Genomic DNA, 22,108 nt, shown 5'->3' with positions numbered 1-22,108 from the left:
TTCTGGTTTTGCAGTGTAAGTCGCACAGTGAACTAGCTCATTCTCTCTCTGTTCTGCAGAGCTCAGACTGTTTTGTCCTGCCAAATCTGACTGCCACAGTGAGTAAACTACTACTGGATGCTGTGTATTAGGATAGTGGGCAATGGACTACTTTTGCAGAATTGTGGTAAGAATCTGGAGAGCCAAATCCACATGTTCATTGGATTATTTTCTTTCTGTAGAGCTGTTGCTGGAAGGTTTGCTCTGAGAGATTTGCTTCCCGTTCTGGGCTGGCTGCAGAGATGAGGCTACTTAGAGGTGTAAACACAGAGCCAAGAAACTTGCTTTGGCAGCCAGGTTTGAAATCTGTCAGACCCTTTTTTCTTCATTTCAAGGGACTATTGCACTCGTGTAAAATGGCTGCTACCTTTGCATCTGCAGTTGGGATCCCCTATTTCACATATTTTGGGTAATCCCGTTCCCAGAGAAGCTACTGCTGCATCTGTCCAGGTTGCCTGGGAGGGAGCAAAGTCAGTTGTTGCCCAGTGTGTTTCTTACCCAGTTCTGCTGCCTGTGGTTGGGCCCACTGCTTTAGACACTCCCAAAGACCTCTCTCTTCTCACCCCTGCAAGTTGTGAGGTGTGATGTGCATTACAGAGGCAAGTTCTTGTGACCACTTCCACAGGATAGATACTCCAGTGTTGTAGAAGTGGTATTTTTTTATTCCCTGCCCCCCCAGCTCTTGCTCAGGCTATGGCTGCATCAGCCTCCCTGGTCATGACCCGTGAAAAGTGTCAAATGCAGGTTGATCCAGCTCTTGGGAGGAGTTGGGACACTGGTCGGCGGTTCAGGAGGGAAGGTGTGCTGCCGTTCCCTTTGCACCACGCAGCTCACCTCAGCGCTGCCTAAAGCCTCTGGTGTCTCCTGACCACACCGTCTGTACCCACCTCCCAGGAACCTTCTCCCCACCAGCCTGCTCATGCTGGTAAATGTACTGCACGCGTGGTCATGGCCACCCTTTAGTTATAAAAGCATTTCTGAGGAGGGGATGAGCTCTGCAGAACACAGACTCCAGATCAGCTGATAAACACCATCCAGTTTCACAGCAGCCTTAGCACATCTGTTTGTTCTGCCAGACATTTTGGTATGGCATAGAAATTTTTTTTAACTGCCACAGATAAATATTGTAAATTTAATATATTACAGGCAAAAGTAGACAAACCTACATTTGACTTTCCTAGCTGACAGATGAGGATGAGTATACCAAGTACTTTGAGTGCCTTTTCTACCTTCATAATGACTGAGAGCTTTAACTAAAGCACCTCATCACTAAGTCAGGTGTTTATCTGCAAACGTTTAAGGGTTGATTCCTTTCCAAAATTTTGTCTCAAGATCACATCAGCTACTTCCCCTCAAAAAGGTGCTAAGCCTAATATTGCATTTTAACCTTGGACTTTCACCCCATGATTAATGTGAATATTTATTTCAATGTGTCCCTCTTACTGGGTTTTACTTTATCCAGTCTTTAGTTGTTTTTAGAGAGATGTCACATCAAGGTTTTATGCTGTTGCTTTTCATGATGAATGTTTAATTATGAACAGTGACTTTTGTAGATTTCAAATATACAGTACGCAGTTGAGTTTCAGAGGATTTAATTTCTCGGTGTAAAGAGTTTTGTAATGGTGCTTTGTACAGTATGTATTCTAATTTTTTTGCACATAGTTTCAGTTTCCCTAAACTGATTTATTTGTACCAAATTTTTGTGTTGTACTAAAGTCCAGAGCACACAAGCCGTTTTAAAATTCTTGTTCTACAACACTACATCTGTATTGAACTGCTGGTGCGTTTAAACTGGCTGCATTGATGGAAGTAAAAGCTTTGCTTCTATACCATAAGTATGCGTCATACAGCTTAATGTAGCATGCTCCGGTTGCTTCAGATTTTGAACAGCACCACACAGTTAACAGGTGCCATTTGTTGTACTTTACACTATGTAGTAGGTTTCTGGCTCTACCACATCCTCAGAGCTTTGTCTGTAGTTGTAATTAGTTTATACAAGTGTAATTACTCCTCCACAAACTGACAGTTCTTAGTTTATCATTTCCATTGTATTTATTACAGAGTGTTTTAGCATTGGTATCATTGTATTTTCACCCAGCTGTTACATGAGCTTTAACAAAAAAAAAATCTGTATAAAATGGTTTTTAAGTACTTAATGTATGTACCCATGCAGAAGTTGAGCAATAAATTGTATGCTGTTTGCACTGTCACAGCATCAATGGTTTTAAAAGTTTTAAGTTTTTCTTGATTAAATATTTACTTAAAAATTATATTGTTACATTTTAAAGTAACTCCACTTTGTTTCAGGAGACAATACTTAAAACTCGGTGTTTTCCTGTTACCTATGATCAGGATTGTGCTAGAGGTTCTAGTCCAACAAAAAGCTCTTACTTTTGGCTTTCGTGTGGTGGTCGACGTGTGTCTTGGCAAGGACTTTATCTCGGCATTGGTGAGCGTACGTCTCCTCTCAGAATTCAGCAAAGCTGAACCATCTTCCATAAGGGAAGAAAAAAGGTTAATAAATCTGGTAAAGACTTGTTAAATCTGATCAACTTAGCTGGTAAATACCGACCCTTAGATGAAGACTTCCAATGTGCCTGGCTTATAGCAGGTCCCTGGAAATGGTTGTTAAGAAAGTGAGGGTGTGGGTTTCTGCTTTTGTGGGGTTTTTTGGGTTTGGTTTTGTTTCGTGAGGTACAGATTGCACTCTGACTGCCAGCTCTTTTGTTTGAGCTGGCCTCTCCAGCTGCTGGGGGTTTCTTTTTTCTTCCCCATGCATGAGTCTTCATTTGTTGTTTTGTCAATTCCACAAGAGACACCATCTCGGGGCAAGCGTTAAATATTGTATACACAATTAATTTCAGTATGTTTATATTACTTCCCACACATCCACTTTTAAGCAAGAAGTCTTCTACTGGAGCCTGTATAACTTTATACTTCAGTTCATTTTCATGGCCAAGATAAACTATTTAAAAATGGCAGTTTTGTCAAGCAGAGGAAAATATCAGTAATGAACTTCAAATTATCAGCTTATATTTCTGTAACTTGTTCTCAGTTTAAGTATTCATCCCTCTGTGTTAGCATCTCATAGGGCCCTTAATGCACAGCTGCTGAAACCTGAATTTTCCACTAAATAGCAGGTGGGTGTAGTGCCTGTTGTCAGCTCCTACTCCAGTCCCTAGAAGCAGACCTTGCAACCTGAAAGAAGGTAAAAGCTGAATGCTGGATTTTTCAAATGACTATTTACTCTATCTTCACACTGACAGAACTAGAACTAATCTGCTTTACTCTAAAAAAAAATCTCAACAGGGTATTAAATACAAGTACCCTTACAAAACTGCTGTCCAAATAATCTGCTTCTAAGTAGCTTACTATGTTTGCTCTTGTTCTTGCTTGTCCATTTGCATGTAGCAGTACTGTGCCTCCCTTTTGAAGCAGACCAACTGAACCAAAACTTTGTTTACACATGGGCTTATGTAGTTTTGAAGACCCTGTGTGAAATCCAGTAAGTCGAAACACCTATAGAGCACACACCCATTAGTATAGCCCCAGTGAAAAGAATCTGGAATGTGGTCCACAGGCTCTTCCTAGGCTTTAGTTCTTGCAGAAGCTTGTATTTTACTGCTTTAGAAGAATTTGCATTGTTTCCCATTTCTAAATACTTTTTCCAGTACATTTATAGCATAGGAAGCAGTACTTTGTATGCATGGCTGTTAACAAGCCAACAACACTTAAACTGCAAACGTGGTATATTGTATAGAGTATAGCCTTCCCTTGCTTAAAATGACTGATTTTTATGCCAGGTTTATTGCAGTTAGATTTTCTAACTTGTCCTTTGACAGGAAACTTGAAGCACTGATGTTCTTTTAAGGATCTTCTTGTTCTTTGTGAGCTGTCCAATCCAGTAATTTCTGGCTAATGGTGTTAGTGAGGCTTTTCAACTCCAGCAACAACAGAACAAGCACAAGTGCAGAGGAGGCTTAGCACTGAACTGTTCCACTAAGATAACTTCACTAAATCACACTGTCTTCATCCCACTCCCTTTGTGTGGAGCTCAACATTATCCCAGCCTTGCTAAGAAGGTAGAAAGTAGTTTAAAAACTTTATTGGCGATCATAAAATTGCTACAGAGATCCCAGATAGCAGCAGCTACACCTCTGATGTGTCAAAATGACACACCAGATATTTTAGAGGAAAACCAGCCACACACCATGTTCCAGTCACAGCAGCTTCAGGAGACTCTCATCATCTCAGCCAGAGAGAACTGCAGTGATATTTACTGTAAGTCTTACAAGAAACTGCTTTTACTGTACTGAAAGGAAGCCATCTGAAGCCTGGATTTCAGTCTGTCTGCTTCTAGTTCTTGAAAAAAGGTGTCATCGTCACTCTGCATTATTGCTGCTTGCAGTTGCTCTACTTCCTTTTCCATCCTTGATCTCAGTTCTCTTTTTGATTTCTGTAGCATCTAAAGAAAATACAGATGTTAGCCACAGCATGCAGAAAGACAAGACAGTTAGATAAAAATAAAAATACTTACTTGTGCTTGTGCTTTCTCTCTGGTTTGGATTTCTTGGCGTTCTTGAGATAAAACTTCTGCTAGCATGGAAAACTAAGCATAAAACATATTTGAGTTGAACCAATTACAGAAAGGAAAGACTTCTAGTGTAAAAAATACTAAGTCTTTGATGCAGATTAAGCTTTACCTGATCTTTGTAATAGTTCTCCATAGACTCCAACTCATTTTGATGCTCTCTCCTTTGCTCAGCACGCTTCTCTTGAGCATATGTCCTCAGGTCCTTCAGTCTTTGCTTCTGAATTTCTAAGCCTTCTTCAAATAAGTTTTTAAATATCTGCCAGCAATTAAAATAAAAAACAAAAAACAAAGCTAAGACTTTCCCAGCAACTTTCAAGTATACACTTCCATTTTTCAGCTGCTTAATCTCCTGATGGAATGGTGATCACATGAAGACAGGTCATTGTCCATGAAGAAGTACAGTTATGTATCTAGTAAGGGTGGTACGGAGACAAAGCTGAGCTGCATCTGTTTTCCTCAGCTGAAATTCTGACAGATAAAATACATTTTTCATGTCAGTTTAGTCACATGACTAAAAAAGGGGCTAGAACAGCAAATGTATGTTAATTTTTTAAATTGCTTCAGACAGCCTGACGGTGCAAGCCAGTCTTTGCACATGCACTTTGATTTACAGCCCACTCCAAATTCTGACTTCAGGACCTTCATCCAGCTTTCCTACAGCAGGAAATCCAGCCTGTGCTCAGGCTTTCCACTTATACAAAAGAACACTTACCAGCTACAGTGCAGCTTGAGGCAAACAGTTCTCAAATCACTAATAGTGGATTATGCACTGAGCTTCTAGTCTTTTATTTTAAAAGGTGCAAGAGCAGATAGACAATTCTCAAAGTGTAATAACTTTACTTGCTTTCCTCCTTAGCTCTGATGTCCAGCCCTAATTAGAGATCATATCTGTCAGAAAGTCCACTTTGTTTAACAAACATAACTGTGAATAACAAAGCTGTCTTTTTGATCAGTTTCCTGAACTGAAGATTTAGATTGTTTTCTTTGGATAGTAACTAGAGGAACAACTTCTTAATCCCACTGTTTCTGAAAACTCATTTCCCCAATTTCTCATGTTACCAGCCCTGTTTTTCCATACTGATACTTCACGTTTTCTCTCCTTCTGTTAACCCCATAAAGTGCCCTTTCTTGTTTTACAGCGGTTTGCCCTAAACTGTGTCAGTGTTTCCCAAGAAGGAACCTTTTCATCTGTGGCCTTGACTGATCAACCATTTACTCCTGGCTCCTATGCTCCATCTCCTTGACTCGTCTCTGCTTGAATCATTATTTAAACTACCAGACTGTGGGTCCTCAGCACTGGGGTCCAAACAAAAAAGAATTCCACGCTTGCAGACCAAGACATCTTGTACTCACCCTTTCTTCCCGTGTTCTAGCCCGCATCATCTTGGCACGCAACTGCACCCGGTAATCTTCATAATACTTCCTGGCTCGAGCAATTTGCTGGCGTTTCTCCCTCAGTTTACTCTGAGCCCACTTCTGTCGGCCGATACGTTGCTTAAATTCTTGCTAAATGGAGAACAGTAGCTGTAAGACCACCAAGCTTCCAATAGATATTGCTAGAGGCAAAACTTTGTTAATAATTGCTAAATAAGTAGGGTCCTTTACTAAGGACCTTTTCCCTGCCCCAGTTTGACACTGTATTTATGGTTTAAAGCTTTAGTCACCACTGATTTAGCAAAGTGGTGCCATCAAGAGCACTATATAATTAAGGAGTCAGCATTACCATGGTAGCTGGTGTTTTTCCCAGCAACATCAGGAGCCTGAAGCTTCTCCTCCTTGCACAGTCTTAGAATTTGATTGCACTTTTAAAGCAACAGCGCAGTGTAATAATAATATTCCATTCCCGTGACCTCAGTAGCCACACAGCAAACAGATTACACGCATTTGAGACCACAGCTGCTCTCAAGAGGCATAAAAAGCCCCTTTCATGCACCAGGGAATAAGCATTCTAGCTACCTCAACATGAAGTTTTTGTATGATGTAACAAATAGCTCTCAAAGAACATACCAGTCTCTTGTTACGATCTTGATCTTTTTTAATAATTGCAACAAGAAGCTCATATTTCTTCAGGGCTTGTTGAACCTGGAGGTTAAAAAAAAACCAAGCTAATTACTTCCATCATTCTGCAGGAGAGGCAGTTGTGTGTAGGAGTTTCAAACATTGCCCTTCTGCTATGTTTTGTGTTTTATGTTTTATGTTACCATGCATAATCAACTTTTGTGTCTCACAACTAACTTTTAAACTAAAAGACTGTTCAGAACTAGCACTCAATACTACAAAAAGCTTTTAAAAAAGCAATAGCAATCCTAGGCAGTACTAGATAAACTAGCATAAAAAATGAATATTATATCCAAGTGGCTGGTAAAAAGTTGAACCCACATGTCTGGATACGTACATCCCTATTTAACTAACCAAGCTCAGATGCACATCCTGTCATTGTGCTTTGGATGTGCACGTACCCTACCTGTGCTGCATACAAAGGGTCAAGATTGTTTTATTATTATTATTAGGCAATACAGACTGATGACTGCTAACTATTCAGTAGTATGCTGATACTTAGAAAGTAAGAATATGAATGCTCACTTCGTTGTGGAGTTTTGGTGTAGTGCTGCCAGAAGCTGCCTTAAGTTGTTCAGTATGTGCACGCTGCTGCTGCCACATTTTATTCATAGTATGGTGGGAAATATGCAGGTGGGGAAACTCTTCCAGTAGCTGAAATAGGAGGTCATCATCTCTTACTTTCACTACAAGGTAAAGACAGCTGTAAGCAATAAATTCCTGGAAAATACATTTAGTGGTAAATTTTTCCAGACAGTGTCAGCCTAGGTTATGAAATATTTTAGATTGAACACTATATACAACTACCATGCTGTTGTTACGATGTCAAGCTAAAGCCAGCAGGACATAACATCACTCTGTCAGTACAGCAGCAAAGAAAGTAATACCAAGTTTTTGGGTTTTAGTTTAGGAGGTTTTCTTTTTCTGCTGAGGAATTGCTATTATAGCTCCGTTGTTATTTCCCTCCCACCACCATATCCAATTAAGACAGATATCCCCTTCTTTCTTGGTTCTGACCATCACTAATCAGTGATTTCTTTATCTGTCTTTCAGTGGCTGCAGCAACTTAAAATAACACTAATACAGCAGTAGCAGTGACAGATCCAGGTCAAGTAAACAGGTGGAAAATAAACTGGTGAGCAACTAGCTCATTCTCATTACATCTTTGATCTTTCTGGCAGGAAAAGATGATGGGAAGATGAAACAAGTGTGTATTAACCACGTATATGTCCTTTAAACACTGGGGGGGGGGGGGGGGGGAACGGGCAGTGTACCTGAGCAACATTCAGATAAGCAGAGGATTAAACCATGACTTTATACATAAGCATGCCCAGTGCCACTGACCGAAACAGAGCATGTGATTTGCACATTGGCTCTTCTTGGTGCATTACTTGCTCAGCAAAACCAGTGGCAGTGTTGTCACCTCCATGGCAGGGTCTTGCAAGAAAGATGACAGCAACTGACAGCTTCTGCTCTATTACCTGTACGTGGGTCAGCACCAGCCCACTCAAACTAAAGGTCCAATTTTAAACCTGATACATGCTCAGGAAAAAGAAAAAAGCCTCAGTTCAGACTACAGTGGAGCAAGCATAGGAGTAGCAGTAATGGAAACAAGCCTTGAAAATAATCCAAGGGATTTTTAAGGAGGTAGCAAATGGGTCACAGTTTTGATTGTGCATTGGTGGTTTACATTTACTTAAAGCATTATCTTCCCTAACAAAAATCCAGACATATAGAGGTCATAAGAAGGGGAAAATGCTACAGCTGACTGGTATATGTTGGACTGATGCCTTTATTCTTGGAGTTCTGCACATGCTTTCAAAAGATGCCAGTTTTCCACCAAGTATAGTTTTGCAGTTCTTACTTGGAGCTGCTTTCTTTGGCTTCACAATCCCTCGTTTTGGAATCCACTGGCTGTATTTGGGATTCCGAGGTGTGGCTTTTCTAGAATAAACTTTCACTGGCTGAGGCATTTTTGGAGGTTCTTTAAAGATGTTTTCTTTGTATTCTTGTTCCTTAGGAGCAGATGTAAAACAGATGGAGAACAGGTATGAGAAGGGAAAAATTGATAGATCACATAGTTTGGATATCAGAACCTAAATGTCTTTGAAACTTTAGAATAAGAAACTGGACATACTGAATTGGATTCTCCAGAAGGCCAGAATTTACCAAATGCAGGTCAGGGTTCAAATAAAGGTTGAACCTCACCATTGCATAACCTCAGCTCTTTTGCAGCACTTAACACTGCTGCAGCATCCTGTGGACTGCTACTGCAAAGGTGGTGAAAAGAGCCAGTGCAGCCTACATTGGTATGACAGCTTTTCAGCTTAGGTTCTTTGCTGTTCCAGTAATACGTAAGAAAGTAGCAAAAACCCCTTTGCTGTATTCATTAGAGAATCATCCTTGCACAAATGCAACTTTTAGAGTCTTCAGAAGAGACTATAACAGTATTAAGCAGATTGCCTATAGCATATGGGGGCTTTGACCTTATTAACCTAGCTGTTGAGGATGTGTGTGTGTGTGAAGTGACCATCTGTGGAGACATTTAGGGCAGTCTACAGAAGCTATCTACTGGCACACTTAGCTTTAATTCTTTAAATCCAAGCGTCTTGAAGTTACCACTTAATGTGAAAAGCATAGTGGTTAAGTTACCCATAAGAACTGGTATTATTCTTAACACATAGAAGTGCTGAAACTTCTGAAACTACTTGTCCTTTGGTTCTACACATCTCAAGAAAAGCTGTCCTTGTGTTTACTACTTTAGTAGTATACAGTGCTGTAACTATGACACTGGGAGTCAAGGAGTTTTTGTACCCAAAGGACATACCCAGTGTCTGGATAGATCATCTAGACGAATTTAAAACAAAAACCAAAACACAACCAACCATCACCATAGTGCATCACATACCATTTCCTTGATGCTTTCTCTGAGCTTGGAAATTCTAAGCCTCTCTCTAGCTTCATAAATTCTTAGTTCATCTTCATAAGCTTTAGCGACTATCTAGAAAATAAAAACAAGATGAATTTTCAGAGGAAATGATCAGTCTACACGATCACCTCATTAACCTGATCAGTGTATGGGTTAAAATAGCTTCTTCCACTTTACTTTTTGCAGAATTTGGGGGTTAAGGCTTTTCCTCAGCAGTCTAAAGAGAAAACAGTACAAAATTACGTTAAGTAGGCCAGATGTCCCCATTAAGTAAGAGCATTCTGGTTTAATGCTTTTAGTATAACTGTTGGTAAGAGTGACCAATATGTCTAACCTAGAAATTACCTTTGCTTTCTTTGCTCTTTCATCCTTTTCCTTTTGCAACTGGCTGCGTATTTTCCTTATTTGGCCTGTTCCACTACTGCAGAATTTATCTTCCAATTCAGAAAAGAGTTGATGCTGAGATGAGGGTGAAGATGGAGAAAGGGATCGTGGCCTGCTTGGGTACCTTAGATATGGTGTGTCTGTCCGGAAAGGTGATTCATTGAGTAGCTAACCAAACAAACAAACAAAACCTCCATCCAAACATAAGAAAAAAGCCCCCCAAACCCTATACAGCATAAGAGTCAAAAAGTTTAGCTCAAATTAAGTCGTAGAAGTTAAAACCTTTTCCTTTTGGGGCTTATATAATAGCAAAGTTGCCAGGAGATATTTAGATGGGAAAGGAAAAAGCAGACAACTGAAGGTAGCTTAAGGTGAGAGGCTGTCTATATGCCAGGGTCACACACAGCTCCATCTTGCAGTATAATGTGGTGCATGTGGATTAGATCCAGCTATATTAAGTTTTATAGCCTGGTATATATATATAGGGTGGCTATTTAATCATATTGCCACCAACACACACTGCACAACATGTTTGTAGGTTATGTAGATGTGCATGCCATGTTGAGCACAGAAGAATCCGCAGTGAAGTCTATTGCCCTCACTTTAGAGCCACAGTCCTACCAATGATCCTGTGTTCTGTCCCTCCACTTTCTGTACATTTTTTACCGCAGCTGTGTTTGCCTTGTGTTTTTAGTAAAGTTTTACCATAGCTATTTATGTGTTAAACTGGAACTTAATTGTAATTGTTACTGTTGCTCAGGTTTGGATCTAAGAACAGAAAGGTAAGTGAACTGACAATACAAAACTTAGTAACTCTGAATAGTTCAGTGTATCAACTTTACATGAGAAGGATTTTTTAATATATATTCCTTTCCGTCATAATACTTAAGTGGCATAAGAATTGTTACCTTGTTCAGCTTTCCTTCGACGATAATCCATGACGCTGTCGCTGTGCTGAGATAGGCTGTCTTCTTCATCTGTCAACTCTTCTCTGGGGTGCCCACCCAAAGCTCTCTTTAACATCTGATGGATAGATTTTTTTGAGGGGTCAGGTTCAATAGTTCATTCAAAATTTAGAACCATCTAACATCGGGTGTTAGTTGTAGATATCCTTCTCATCAGTATTACATTTATATTCTGGTTCTCTCCATTATCACTACTAAGGCTAGTGTGCTCAGATACAACAAAGAATAGACTTCACTTACTAAATCTAGTTCATGTAACCTGCGAGAGAGGCTTTCTGACACTTTGTGAAGCTCTTGCTCAGATAGCTTCTCCTTTGTTGTTCCATAGGAAAGAGACTCTTCAAGTGAATCTGTGGTAGAATTCTCATATCTGCTAAAACAGAAAATAGATTTCTATTCTAAAAACTTGAAGATAAGCATTACCTCGTACAATTCTAGTTCACTTTTGGCCTGACCACATCTTTACAGAATTAAGTAGAAGCTGAATGTGTAAATGCCTATATTGTATTTAAGAAAATGCATATATGTTAGGAGAAACAGGAAATCTTTCTGTTAAAATTAATATTTCATTATCATCCAACCAAGGAGGAAGAGATCTTATTTTAAAGGCAGGGGGACCATGGGAAGCCATGTGTATGAAAGTGCTTGCTTGGCTCAGTACCAAAAAACAGAACTTGCCTTTTCTTTCTAGGCTGATACCTAGGTTCAACTCTTGGAGCCTGCGTTACTTGTTCAGCACACAGCGAGAATTTCTGATGTAAAGAGGAAGCAGATGAAGTCCCATATTCCCAGGGAATCTAGAAAAATGAGTAAGAGTAAATTAAAATTTAATAAAATCTTCACAGTAAAGCTCAGAAATACCATAGATCATGCGAGTACAGAGATCCTACAATAGCTTTATAGAAGAACCATCTCAAACCCCATGATTATATTATATACGTGTGTGTGTATCATATATATATGTATGTATGTATGTATATAAATAAATAGATAAAAGTAGTTACATGTCCAGATCCCTGCCTGAAGATAGTGTGCTTTAGAGGATTAGACATTTAAAGAAATAGACTACCAGAAATAATTAAACTCCTGTTCACAAATCACCTAAATCACTGATTCAGAAGAACAAGGTCTAGGTTGAGTTATAGGAGTATCCCTACATACAACCTCATTAGCCTGGGACTAATGCAAGTAAGCTGAACCTCACTAAATATAGACTAAGGTGCAATTCACAGCAAACTAAAAGAAAACACATCCTTAATGCCATTTAGTTACACAGGTTTGGTGCTGCCTGGTAACTCATCTGTTCGAACTGAAGTAATTTGGAGTAGGCATGCATATAGTTGCAAATACACCAATGGAAAATGAGTTTTAAACAGACAATGTAGAAGTAAAGGTTGTTGAAACTACTGGAACAAATGAAGTCTGTGAGTACCTCTTGTGGTTGCAGAAGGCAAAAAAAGTGTTTTCCAGAGCAAGGAACTTTCTATACAGACATGTTTCTACAAGCACAGAATGGCATCTGCTGATCAATTTCTGGGTTTTGCATTATTCAGTCTTTGAAAGCCAAAGGACAATGCAAGGACATAAAATGAAAGAATATAGCCAGGCAGTCCAGTGATCTTTAGGAAGAGTGCAAAATCTGAATTTTATTGGAGTCTGAATAACCCCAGAAAACCAAAATTCTTACCAATTTAGAATACTGGTACACTTCGAGAAAGGAAGTGAGTGTACTCTTGCGTTTTATACATCTCGGATTAAAAACAAAGTTGGTTGTGATAAATTAGAACTCTGTAGGTACGGCCACTTACACTTCTTGGAGCAAACATCTCCAGAAAGAACTAACATTACTTATAAACTGTACATAGTCACTAACAACATTGTATCACTAATTATCTATTGAAGAAAGCAAGCTAAAAGCAGGTTTGAAAGAAGACCAGAAGTACCACAAGATATCAGAAAAAATAAAGAGAAATCCAAAAATATTGACTGAACTTCCACAAATAAGGTAAAGTTGCAACATCTACCTTTGCCACATTGTCCTCAGCATCATTCGATACCACCTTGTCTCCCTCTGCAGAAGCAGATGACAGGTAAGTGTTAGTTGATGGCATAGACTTCACTGCACCTATTAATGTGGGGAACAAGTAAAAAAATACGTGACCCATGGCCTTGGGAACCAGATTACTCAAAAGAGAACAGAATGACAAAGCAATTGTGGTTACACATTTGTGACATTAATTTTGGTAACTTCTCAAGTTTTGAATGTTCACTGTCATGGGAATGCTATGGAAACTAGAAAGGTAAGCAATGTTTCCCAGGCAACAGAAAAAATAAGTACTGAAAACTAGCTTCTAAACCTTTTCTACAATAGCAGTTAATGGCTTTTTCTAGGGTTGAAACAGGCTTGCTTGGTCCATGTTTCTCTGTTCAGAATAAGCTCAGTCATGGCAGTTACCTGCTAGACAAGATTCTGTAGTATAGACACATTGTTAACTCAGTTAACTCAACTGAGAAAGGAGGTAAACTGAGGGCACAAATTATTTTTCGCCAGCACAGTGAACAGCTTAAAAGTAACCTATTTTTGTTTCTCTGTAAAACAGGCCAGAAATACGAACTTGTGGCTGAATTAATAAAAAATGCACAAGTAGTTTCAAAACCATATTTCTTGTAGTGCCAATAAAAATAAATGCAGAATTTGACACTTCAGAGTTACCCTATAGGAAGAAAAATTCTCTCTCACCAGGGATTTTCCTTGATAGAGGAAGACTACCAGAAACATCTTCAGATTTTTGTGTAAGTGACTTTTCAAACTGAAATAACAAAGCAACATATTTTCTATAAACTCACAGGCGAGTGTTGACTGGAAGTTCATATGTTAAGCGTGTCTGCATATGGAAATCAATGTTCATTTTATAGATAAATAAAAGTACACTGTAATTATTTTGTTTACTATATTTTAAACTGTGCAGTTACATTGATTAAGGAGATGCACGTGTATTATGTGTATAAAATAAGCACACCCCTCAAATTAACTTCCTTTGTAGACACTCAAGAAGAAATCTACAGTCAAATTCTTTGAACTGAAGATAAAATCTGGCACATTCGGATGCGTTCTTCAGACACCAACTACTCACATTCTGCAAGTATACTAGAGGGTTTTAAAATGAAAGCAGTATTGATTACTAAAAAAAAATAATTAAAAAAGTCAAAGGATAGGTTTTTACTTACAGTAGGAATTTTCACTCCTTGACTGTTAGCCAAAGTTGCAGACTGACTGTCTGAGCTCTGATAATCTCTCCATCCAGGATAACGAGGTCTGGTTTCCGAAGACTGAAATGGTGGTAGCAAAGGAATAGCTTGCTGTATAGGCTCCCCAAGTTTTATAGCACTGGCACTCAAACTCTCTTTCTGAGGTTTAGCAGTATGAACAGACTCCGTTGATACTTAAGAGACAAATACGAAGAACTTGCAGTTTAAGTGTTAAATGTGAAAGCAGAACATTAGTTTTGTATATTCTTTCTACATATTAGATGGAAGCACCTAAATATCTAATGTTAGGTACCGTCTTTTTGGATTCCATAGAACAGTACCGTAACATTTCTATGCCTTACAATGGTACTTTTCTTCTGTTTACAGAGCTACATACTGCAGCCCCTCCCTGTCTCACACCTTTTCTACGAGCACCAAGTTTTTCACTACTGTGTATATGTATATGTGTACATGAATATACTGCTGTCATACTGCAGGGGTGTAGCTATGTGCATATACAGTCAATAGCTTTTGATTTGCTGTTGTTTTCCCCAAAGTCTTTTTAGGTACATGCTGGGGAACGCCTGCTCATGTGACGAATTCTGTGCAATGACACAGCCATAGTCAGCACAGGTACAGGGACAACTAGAGAAGACGATTGCCACCTGTCAGAATGATTCACTCAGTACACAATCTATCCATACCTGCCCTTACGAACAGCATTAAAGCCCCCTGAGAACATGATTTTGGATGCTAGGATCTTGCACAAGACCTTTTTACTTTTAGTATGTGCTTATTGAACTACAAAAGAAAAAAAACCTAGCTGAAGCTGAATCCCAGCTAAGCAAAAATACCCCAGATAATGAAGTCTGCATACCCTAAGGCACCAAAATATAAAATTTCTGAAAAGTATTTCTTTATTTCAAGATACAGCTAAAGTGTTTCCATCCATGACTAAGGTTCTCCTCTACGCTACCTCAGTACCTTACATACTTTAGTCAAAATCAGGTAGATAAGACATCAGAGGAATGAATACTCACCATCTTCCTTTTCCTTTACAATGGCCCTTTCAATTCCAGAGAACTGTCTAGGTAATGTTGCAATAGCCTTTGAGTTTTTAGGTTCTTCCATCCCCTTGTCATCTTCTGCTGGTAACAATTCAGGCAACTGCAGTTCTAGAAGTGTTTAAAAAAGATTAAATTAAGAACTCTAAAGCATCGTGCTGTGAACTGTTCAGATGGACAATTTTCATGTTTGGTATGTTAATAACGGTGTTAGCAATCTATACTATGATCAAAATACATCTGTTAAATTCCTACTTGTAATTCTATTCAATAAAAATTTCTTAATTCATAATTTTTTATGCTCCTACTTGGAGAGATTAATCACCAATAAGAATATTCTTATAGGGAAATAGGAATGGACTCCATTTAAGTAGTCTGCATATTATTTGTTCCAGAGGCACTGATAATGCACGCACTCCTAGCAAGTCATCTTTAAGAATGAACTTAATAGTCTTTTACAGTCTTATATACTGCAATAAATGAAACAAATTAAGGGCTTCAGAAATCTCTCTTTCTACTGAACAAAACAAAATGCCTTTGTAGGGAGAAGAATTAGAAATCAAACAAACCTTTATCCAGATAACATAGCTCAGGAGTAATAAAAAAGTGTCCGGAAGACTTACTTTAAGAAATCTACATTTTAACTTCAGTAAGATCAACTACAGGCACATTTGCTTATTGTAGTTTAGGGGTTTTTTTGTAAAATAAGAGTTTAAAATGAAGTATGTGTCTGAAAGAAATAACTTTAAAAGAGAGAAACAAACAAAAAAAGCGTAGAAGTGCAGAGTTATTACAGAGTTGGTTTTTTCACCCAAACTCACCTTCCTCTCTCTTGTAAAATGAATGAGCAGTATCTCCAAGTCTAATTGATTCACTGGCAGATTCTGATCCATCTCCGTCACAAGATGGAACAAAAAATTCTGACTGGGACCTAAGAGGGACATAAAGCCATAAGGTATTTACTCTAAAAGTCTTTGCCCCTTCAGTCCACAAGATGGGGCTGCAGCAGAGTGGCAACTGCAGGCAGCTGGCTATTCTAGTGTAGGACACTTAAGAGACCAGCTTCTACAAAACAAACCAATGTAGAAGTCACCAAGATAAATCGAATGCAGTTTACCATAACATGATTTAAATCTGAGACAAAGTTTTCAACTTAACACGTGTAAACTTAAGGGAAACACAATGCCATCAGCATTCTCCAAGAGCAAAAAAGCTCTGGATCTAATTTTAGCCCTCCTGCTGCCTGACTAAAGGAGAAAGTTACCTCACATTCCATTTGATGTGTGTAATCACTATGTTTCCTACTTGCATACTATTAAAAACCTGTTAGTTTCTCTACAGATATACAAAAAGATAGTCAATCACTACGTCAATGGAGATATTCAGAACTGGTCTTACCCTTCAACTGATGAGAATATTGGTGGTTGCGTAAGGTGACCAGTGTTGTTTCCCAGCTGCTCTTGAGATGCAATTGGAATTTCATTGCTGGATAGCACAGTTGCCTCATCTGTTAATAATAAAGAGGCAATTATTTTCAGAAAAACTACTTTTACCTATTAACTAACAGGTATTATTGCCATCAAAACAGTTTAACTGTAATAAAACCTTACAAGGATGATATCCAAAATGATGACACACATGCCCATGGGGAAGAAGGGGGTAACTTTTACGGTAAGTTTTGAAAAGCGATACATTTATCATATACCCTATTGTTTCAACTATAAATAACTCCTTTCTTCTTTCTCAAAATAATTAAATCCTGTAGTTATAACTAGAAAATTGGAGCTACTAACGCCTACTGGGCAGCAGCGCTGGCAGTCTGTGACAGAAGGGAAAAGCAGAAGTCCAAGCACTGAAAATTACTGCTGCCCTCCTTCTGCCATTCACAGTGGAATACAACAGGAGGCAACTGTCTCAGCCACTGATCGCTCTCCCCTTTACTCTCAGGGTACAAAGCTAGCGATGGCAGTTCCTACCAGCTTTAAGATAGGAAAACCTGTACTTGGTCTGAAGTAACGGTGATGCCTTTGAAAGGCTGAGTAACTTCTCTTCCCCTGTTAACCACTTTCCTCAAAATAGTCCTTGCTATGGGTCTGCTCTCAAGATCCACTTCACAGGAAAGCTTAGATCATTCTCCTGTTTATCTTCTAGTAAGGGACATCTGCTCATTGTTCTGGTTAAAGTCAACATTTCCCTCCCTGAATCCTAGCCATAAATCATTTGACTTACACGTTGAAAAGCAACATACTAACAGAGGACGAGTTGTCTGGAGTAGGTTTCTGCCACAAGACTGAAGCATAAGTTCTCCAATTTTTGCCTTTTCACACGTTTTGAGGAAAATAAATTATCTATTTTGTGATTATTGTTTGTGAAAGTAAGAAATGTAAATACTGAGTTTGGCCAGTGAAATTTCCTCCCCCCATGATGAGTTTCAGTCTTTCCTCTTCTGCATTGTCAAGGTTATAAAATAAGGCAAAACCAACAAATAAAAATTTGCTACATTGGAAACACCTTGGCTATTCCAAAACAAGGTTTCACAAAGCTTATATCTTCCAATGGATATAATTCCTTATAGCTGCTAACAAGAACAGCAAACAGTTTTTACCTACTACGGGAGCTGTATTCCATCTATGAACACCAAGAACTATGGTCATGAGAAGCTAAGCCCTCAGCAAGATAACTTGATAGCAGACAAACAAAATTTAAGCTGTCCATAATATAGTAGTAGCAGAATACAATACCTTAAACTAGGACATCTGCCTACTCACCCCCATTCTGAGAAGATGATTCACTGACTTCTTCTGTAAGATACTCTAACAGACCATCAAATATTTCAAGGAGGTTTCTGATTGATTGCTTTTCTCCTTTCACAATGTTCTCACCTTTAAGAGAAAGTATTGCTACATAGTAATAATACTTTACAGAAGAAAAGCTCTCAAAAGCAGGAGTTCTCTGGAGCGCTTGGAAATTCTTTTGAAAGTATCAGCTCAGAAGACAACTGGTCACTCATTTATGGCTATGTACGTAAGCTTAAGGTAACTTAAAAGATTCCTAAAGTTGCATATTTTAGTTCTAATAACTGAAAGTGTATTCATGCTATACCTGCTTCCACAGAAAAGAAAAAATCAGGGATAGCTGGTATTTAATACTGTCTCATACATACTAGCTAGAATCAAGCCTGTGGACTGGCAGGATTACAAACAGCCAAGGTTTGTACAAATACCAAACCAGAGGGAGAGAGACTTCATATCAAGCAAGCAGTTTTCCTTTTTGCAGTCTACATTATGCGAGACTATATAGATGAATACTCAATTAAAGGTATTATCTGTGTACAAAGGACAGATACAACATGGTTAAAGTCTGTACTTGCCAGCTTTTTAAAATTCAGTGACAAATTCGAAATTCAAGGCTCCTGTTTTAAAACTCAGTCTCCAAACTTTCTGTATACAGAAAAATACCAGGCCAGTAACAGACTTGAGGTAACACTTTAGCAGACAAGTGAAGTATGACTGATAGTTAACTTTAACATTTCTTCCATGTCTGTGTCATACCAAATGGCTCTTACTTATTCTCTGCTTGCTGTTTTAAATTTATAATCTGATGTCCAAGGCAAGGGTTCAGTGTTCTGATGGCATACTCAGTATAAGAAAAAGACCTTTCATTTAAGTATGAAATATGCTTTATAACATATGGTTCTTATAAAATGTTCAAATTACACCACACAGATATTCAGCTGGTGTTTGTCTACATTAAAATGAGTACTTACCAGTGATGTGTGACAAGCTGACCTGCAAGTAGTCCAATGCCAGGGAATCTATTACTGCTTGTACATTATGTGCATCATCCTCTTGGCTTCTAGGAGTAGCTATAAAATCTATTTAAAATAAATAATAGATTTTATGCTAAAGAAATGGATAGCTTATTGCAGACGTTTTGAATAACTACTTTAACTTTCACTTACAAGTTAGTATTTTTTCAATACCCTGTGTACTTGGTGAAAAGCTCAACTATCATACGGTTGTATTAAATATTTTATAAATACTGAGTATGAACTTAAAACAGCCTCTAGAAGATGTGAGGATTTTATCAGCTGAAGTATTAAACTCAAGAATAAAAAGCATTAAAAATCTTTTTCCTCCTTCACTCCCAGCACACAAATCTAGTTCAGATTGTCAAACTGAATTGCAGTTTGTGTTGAGGTCTCTTCTTTCCCTGTCAAAGAGCAGTTGGACCACAAGGCATTCTACTTAATTGGGAGCAACATTATTTTTAGTTCTGGGCTTATATTTAACAGGACTTCTACCTCCAGTAGCTGCCAGTTACTTCAGTGCTATTAAAATCTTCTGTAAGCAGGAGTCTTGACACTTCCCAAATGCAACAGCTTACCATAAAGTAAACAAATACATAATTGCATCGCCCTTGCTTAATTGTTGTCACTGAAGTCAAATAGAGTTGGGTTAAACCAGAGTTAAATCACAGCTTAGCTCTTACCAGATTGTATTAAGCATTATATGAGAACAGGCTTCAGTATTAACGCTTCTTTAAGAGAAATGAGCCAATTCACACTATTCAAAAGTGGTGTGCCTGTGTATGGCTTTCAAGGCCTAATTTAGAGTAGAAGTTTCTCTGTAGCTACACTAGTGAACTCCCCTCCTAGCTGCCATTCATGCCAGTCAAAAAAACTCCAAACAACAAATAAATGGCCAATATTACTTAAATCTTCTTGAATAATGACAATGGTATGTGTCTGTCTTTCAAAAGACACAAGCAGTTTAAAAAGCCCGCATGTTAAGTTCTGCAAACTTGAATTTGTTCATTACACAAGAAACAAAGATTTTTATTTTTTTTTTAAAAGCAGGTTTAGAAATTATCATTCCCACCTGGTACTTTTTCTCTTAAGATTGATTCATAAAGATGAACAAACACATCAGCGCCACATTCTGAGAGGTGCTTTATACGCTGGTTTATGTGACATTTCCTTAAAAGATCATTGGCAACATCAACCCAATCTATTGAGAAGTAAAACATATTAATGTCAGAACTGAAAGACACAGAAATAAAGACATGTTTAGTTACAGTGAAATATGGAACCCATGTATGTGTCTGACTCCACCATAGGTAGTTGATCCCAGACACATTACCCCAATCATCCAGCATACTGAACACATCATATGCTTTCTGCTCCATGTCCTGTTTACTTCAGATAGAATCCCAGAGACATTTAGGTTGGAAAAGACCTTTACGATCATTGAGTCCAGCTGTAAACCTAACACTGCCAAGTCCCGCTGAATCATGTCCCTAAGCACCGCATGTACTCATCTTTAAATACCTCCAGGGATGGTGACTCAACTACTTCCCTGGGCAGCCTGTTCCAATGCTTAATAACCTCCTAGGTGAATGAATTTTTTGTAATATCCAATCTAAATCTCCCCTGGCACAACTTGAGGCGGTTTCCTCTCATTCTATCGCTTGCTACTTGTGAAAGATACCAACACCCACCTTGCTACAACCTTCTTTCAATAAACCTTTTCTTTCAGATAGAAACATGGACAGAGAATGAGGAATTACAGTATTTTGTTCAAGTAGAAGTCCAGCACAACTGCACAAGAGAGGTGGAGGGTACTGAAGGCTGGGCAGGTTACGTTTTTTTCTTCCACATAATGAAAAGCAAACTTTGGTCTGGCTGCATAGCCAGGAATTCAAAACTTTGAAGGACTTAACAAAATAAGCTGTGATACATCTTTTAGCAAGAATCTCTAGTAACATACACTTTTTTTCCAAAAACATGAGGTTCTTACAAACCCAGGTTCTCTAATACTCAGGCAAGGCCAACACTGCTAATACAAGTATTCTTTATGAAAGCTAAATTCAAAGACTACTTTTATCAGTTTGCTGTTTAGAGATTACAAGAATATGGAGCTGGTCCCACCAACTTTATGCTGTGATGAGTACAATGAGATGTGTCCATAAACAGCCCGATTTTCCCAAAACTTTGAGTCCCAAATTGAAAGTGCTTTGATGTACATGTATCCTCTACAGTTTTCCTTGTCATTCAATTCAAGTATCAACTTGAAATAACAGAAGTCTTCATCTCATTTTGATTGTGATTTTTGAAGGTTGGATTTTCCCCTTCGTGTCACTTTTGCAAATAAAACAGTATTTTAAGTAGCATTATCAATGACTTTAAATTACTAGAGAAGGGATAAGTCACCTTTGGAAGGACAAAAGTATACAATTACAACAACAACAAACTAATTTGGGGGTTTTGTATGTTTCTGTATACAAGGAACATTACTTTTCCATCACTTTACTCTTGACCCAGTTCCAGAAATCATTTTACCCTGACATTTTAATAGTTTCAGGTACGTGAAAGGATAAAGTAGCACCTCCTACATTTCAGACTGATGGGTCTTCGGAAACTATTCATATCCAGCTTTAACAATTTAAAACTGTCACGGATGGGGAGGGAGAAGACAAGAAAGAGGAAGGAAGATTAACATAAAGAGCTTAATCAGCTCTTTAAAGAAAAAAAGACAGCTTTAAGGAAGAGCACGTCCGAATGAAATGGACGAGGAGAGCGATGCGCGCAGCCAGTAGACGACAAGGCAGAGGGAAGAGGCAGCTCTCCGCCCGGCCTCCCCTAGCCCTGCAGGTCATGAAGGCCAGCTGCTTCTCTAGGACTGGGACTCGCACCCGCCCCACCGGAAGGCCCCGCAGGACGGCGGGGAACACACCACGATGCGGACCCCGCGGCGGGCAGGACACGGTGAGCCAAGGAATTCATGGTGGAGAGGCGCCCGCGGCTCGGAGACAGGCGACCGCCTCA

At 38.7% G+C, this 22,108-nt stretch overlaps 1 protein-coding gene across 1 annotated transcript; it reads right to left on the bottom strand.

Annotated features, from left to right (window-relative positions):
* Positions 1–4,327: 4,327 nt before the first annotated feature.
* On the bottom strand, positions 4,328–20,469 carry CEP95 (centrosomal protein 95kDa). Its single transcript, XM_010182695.1, has 22 exons — positions 20,424–20,469; positions 20,163–20,291; positions 19,049–19,156; positions 18,051–18,164; positions 16,681–16,789; positions 16,104–16,213; positions 15,259–15,393; positions 14,198–14,412; positions 13,710–13,779; positions 12,988–13,040; positions 11,648–11,766; positions 11,210–11,339; positions 10,913–11,027; positions 9,966–10,144; positions 9,600–9,692; positions 8,556–8,706; positions 7,217–7,377; positions 6,641–6,715; positions 5,987–6,139; positions 4,743–4,889; positions 4,577–4,648; positions 4,328–4,504 (listed from the first exon to the last, which is right to left on the bottom strand). Exons 1-22 carry the CDS (start codon positions 20,467–20,469, stop codon positions 4,328–4,330), a joined length of 2,661 nt encoding a protein of 886 aa, XP_010180997.1.
* Positions 20,470–22,108: the final 1,639 nt, after the last annotated feature.

Source organism: Mesitornis unicolor, unplaced genomic scaffold (genome assembly GCF_000695765.1).
Source record: "Mesitornis unicolor isolate BGI_N332 unplaced genomic scaffold, ASM69576v1 scaffold4494, whole genome shotgun sequence".
Lineage (NCBI taxonomy): Eukaryota > Metazoa > Chordata > Aves > Mesitornithiformes > Mesitornithidae > Mesitornis > Mesitornis unicolor.
This window is presented reverse-complemented; position numbering and strand designations above follow the sequence as displayed.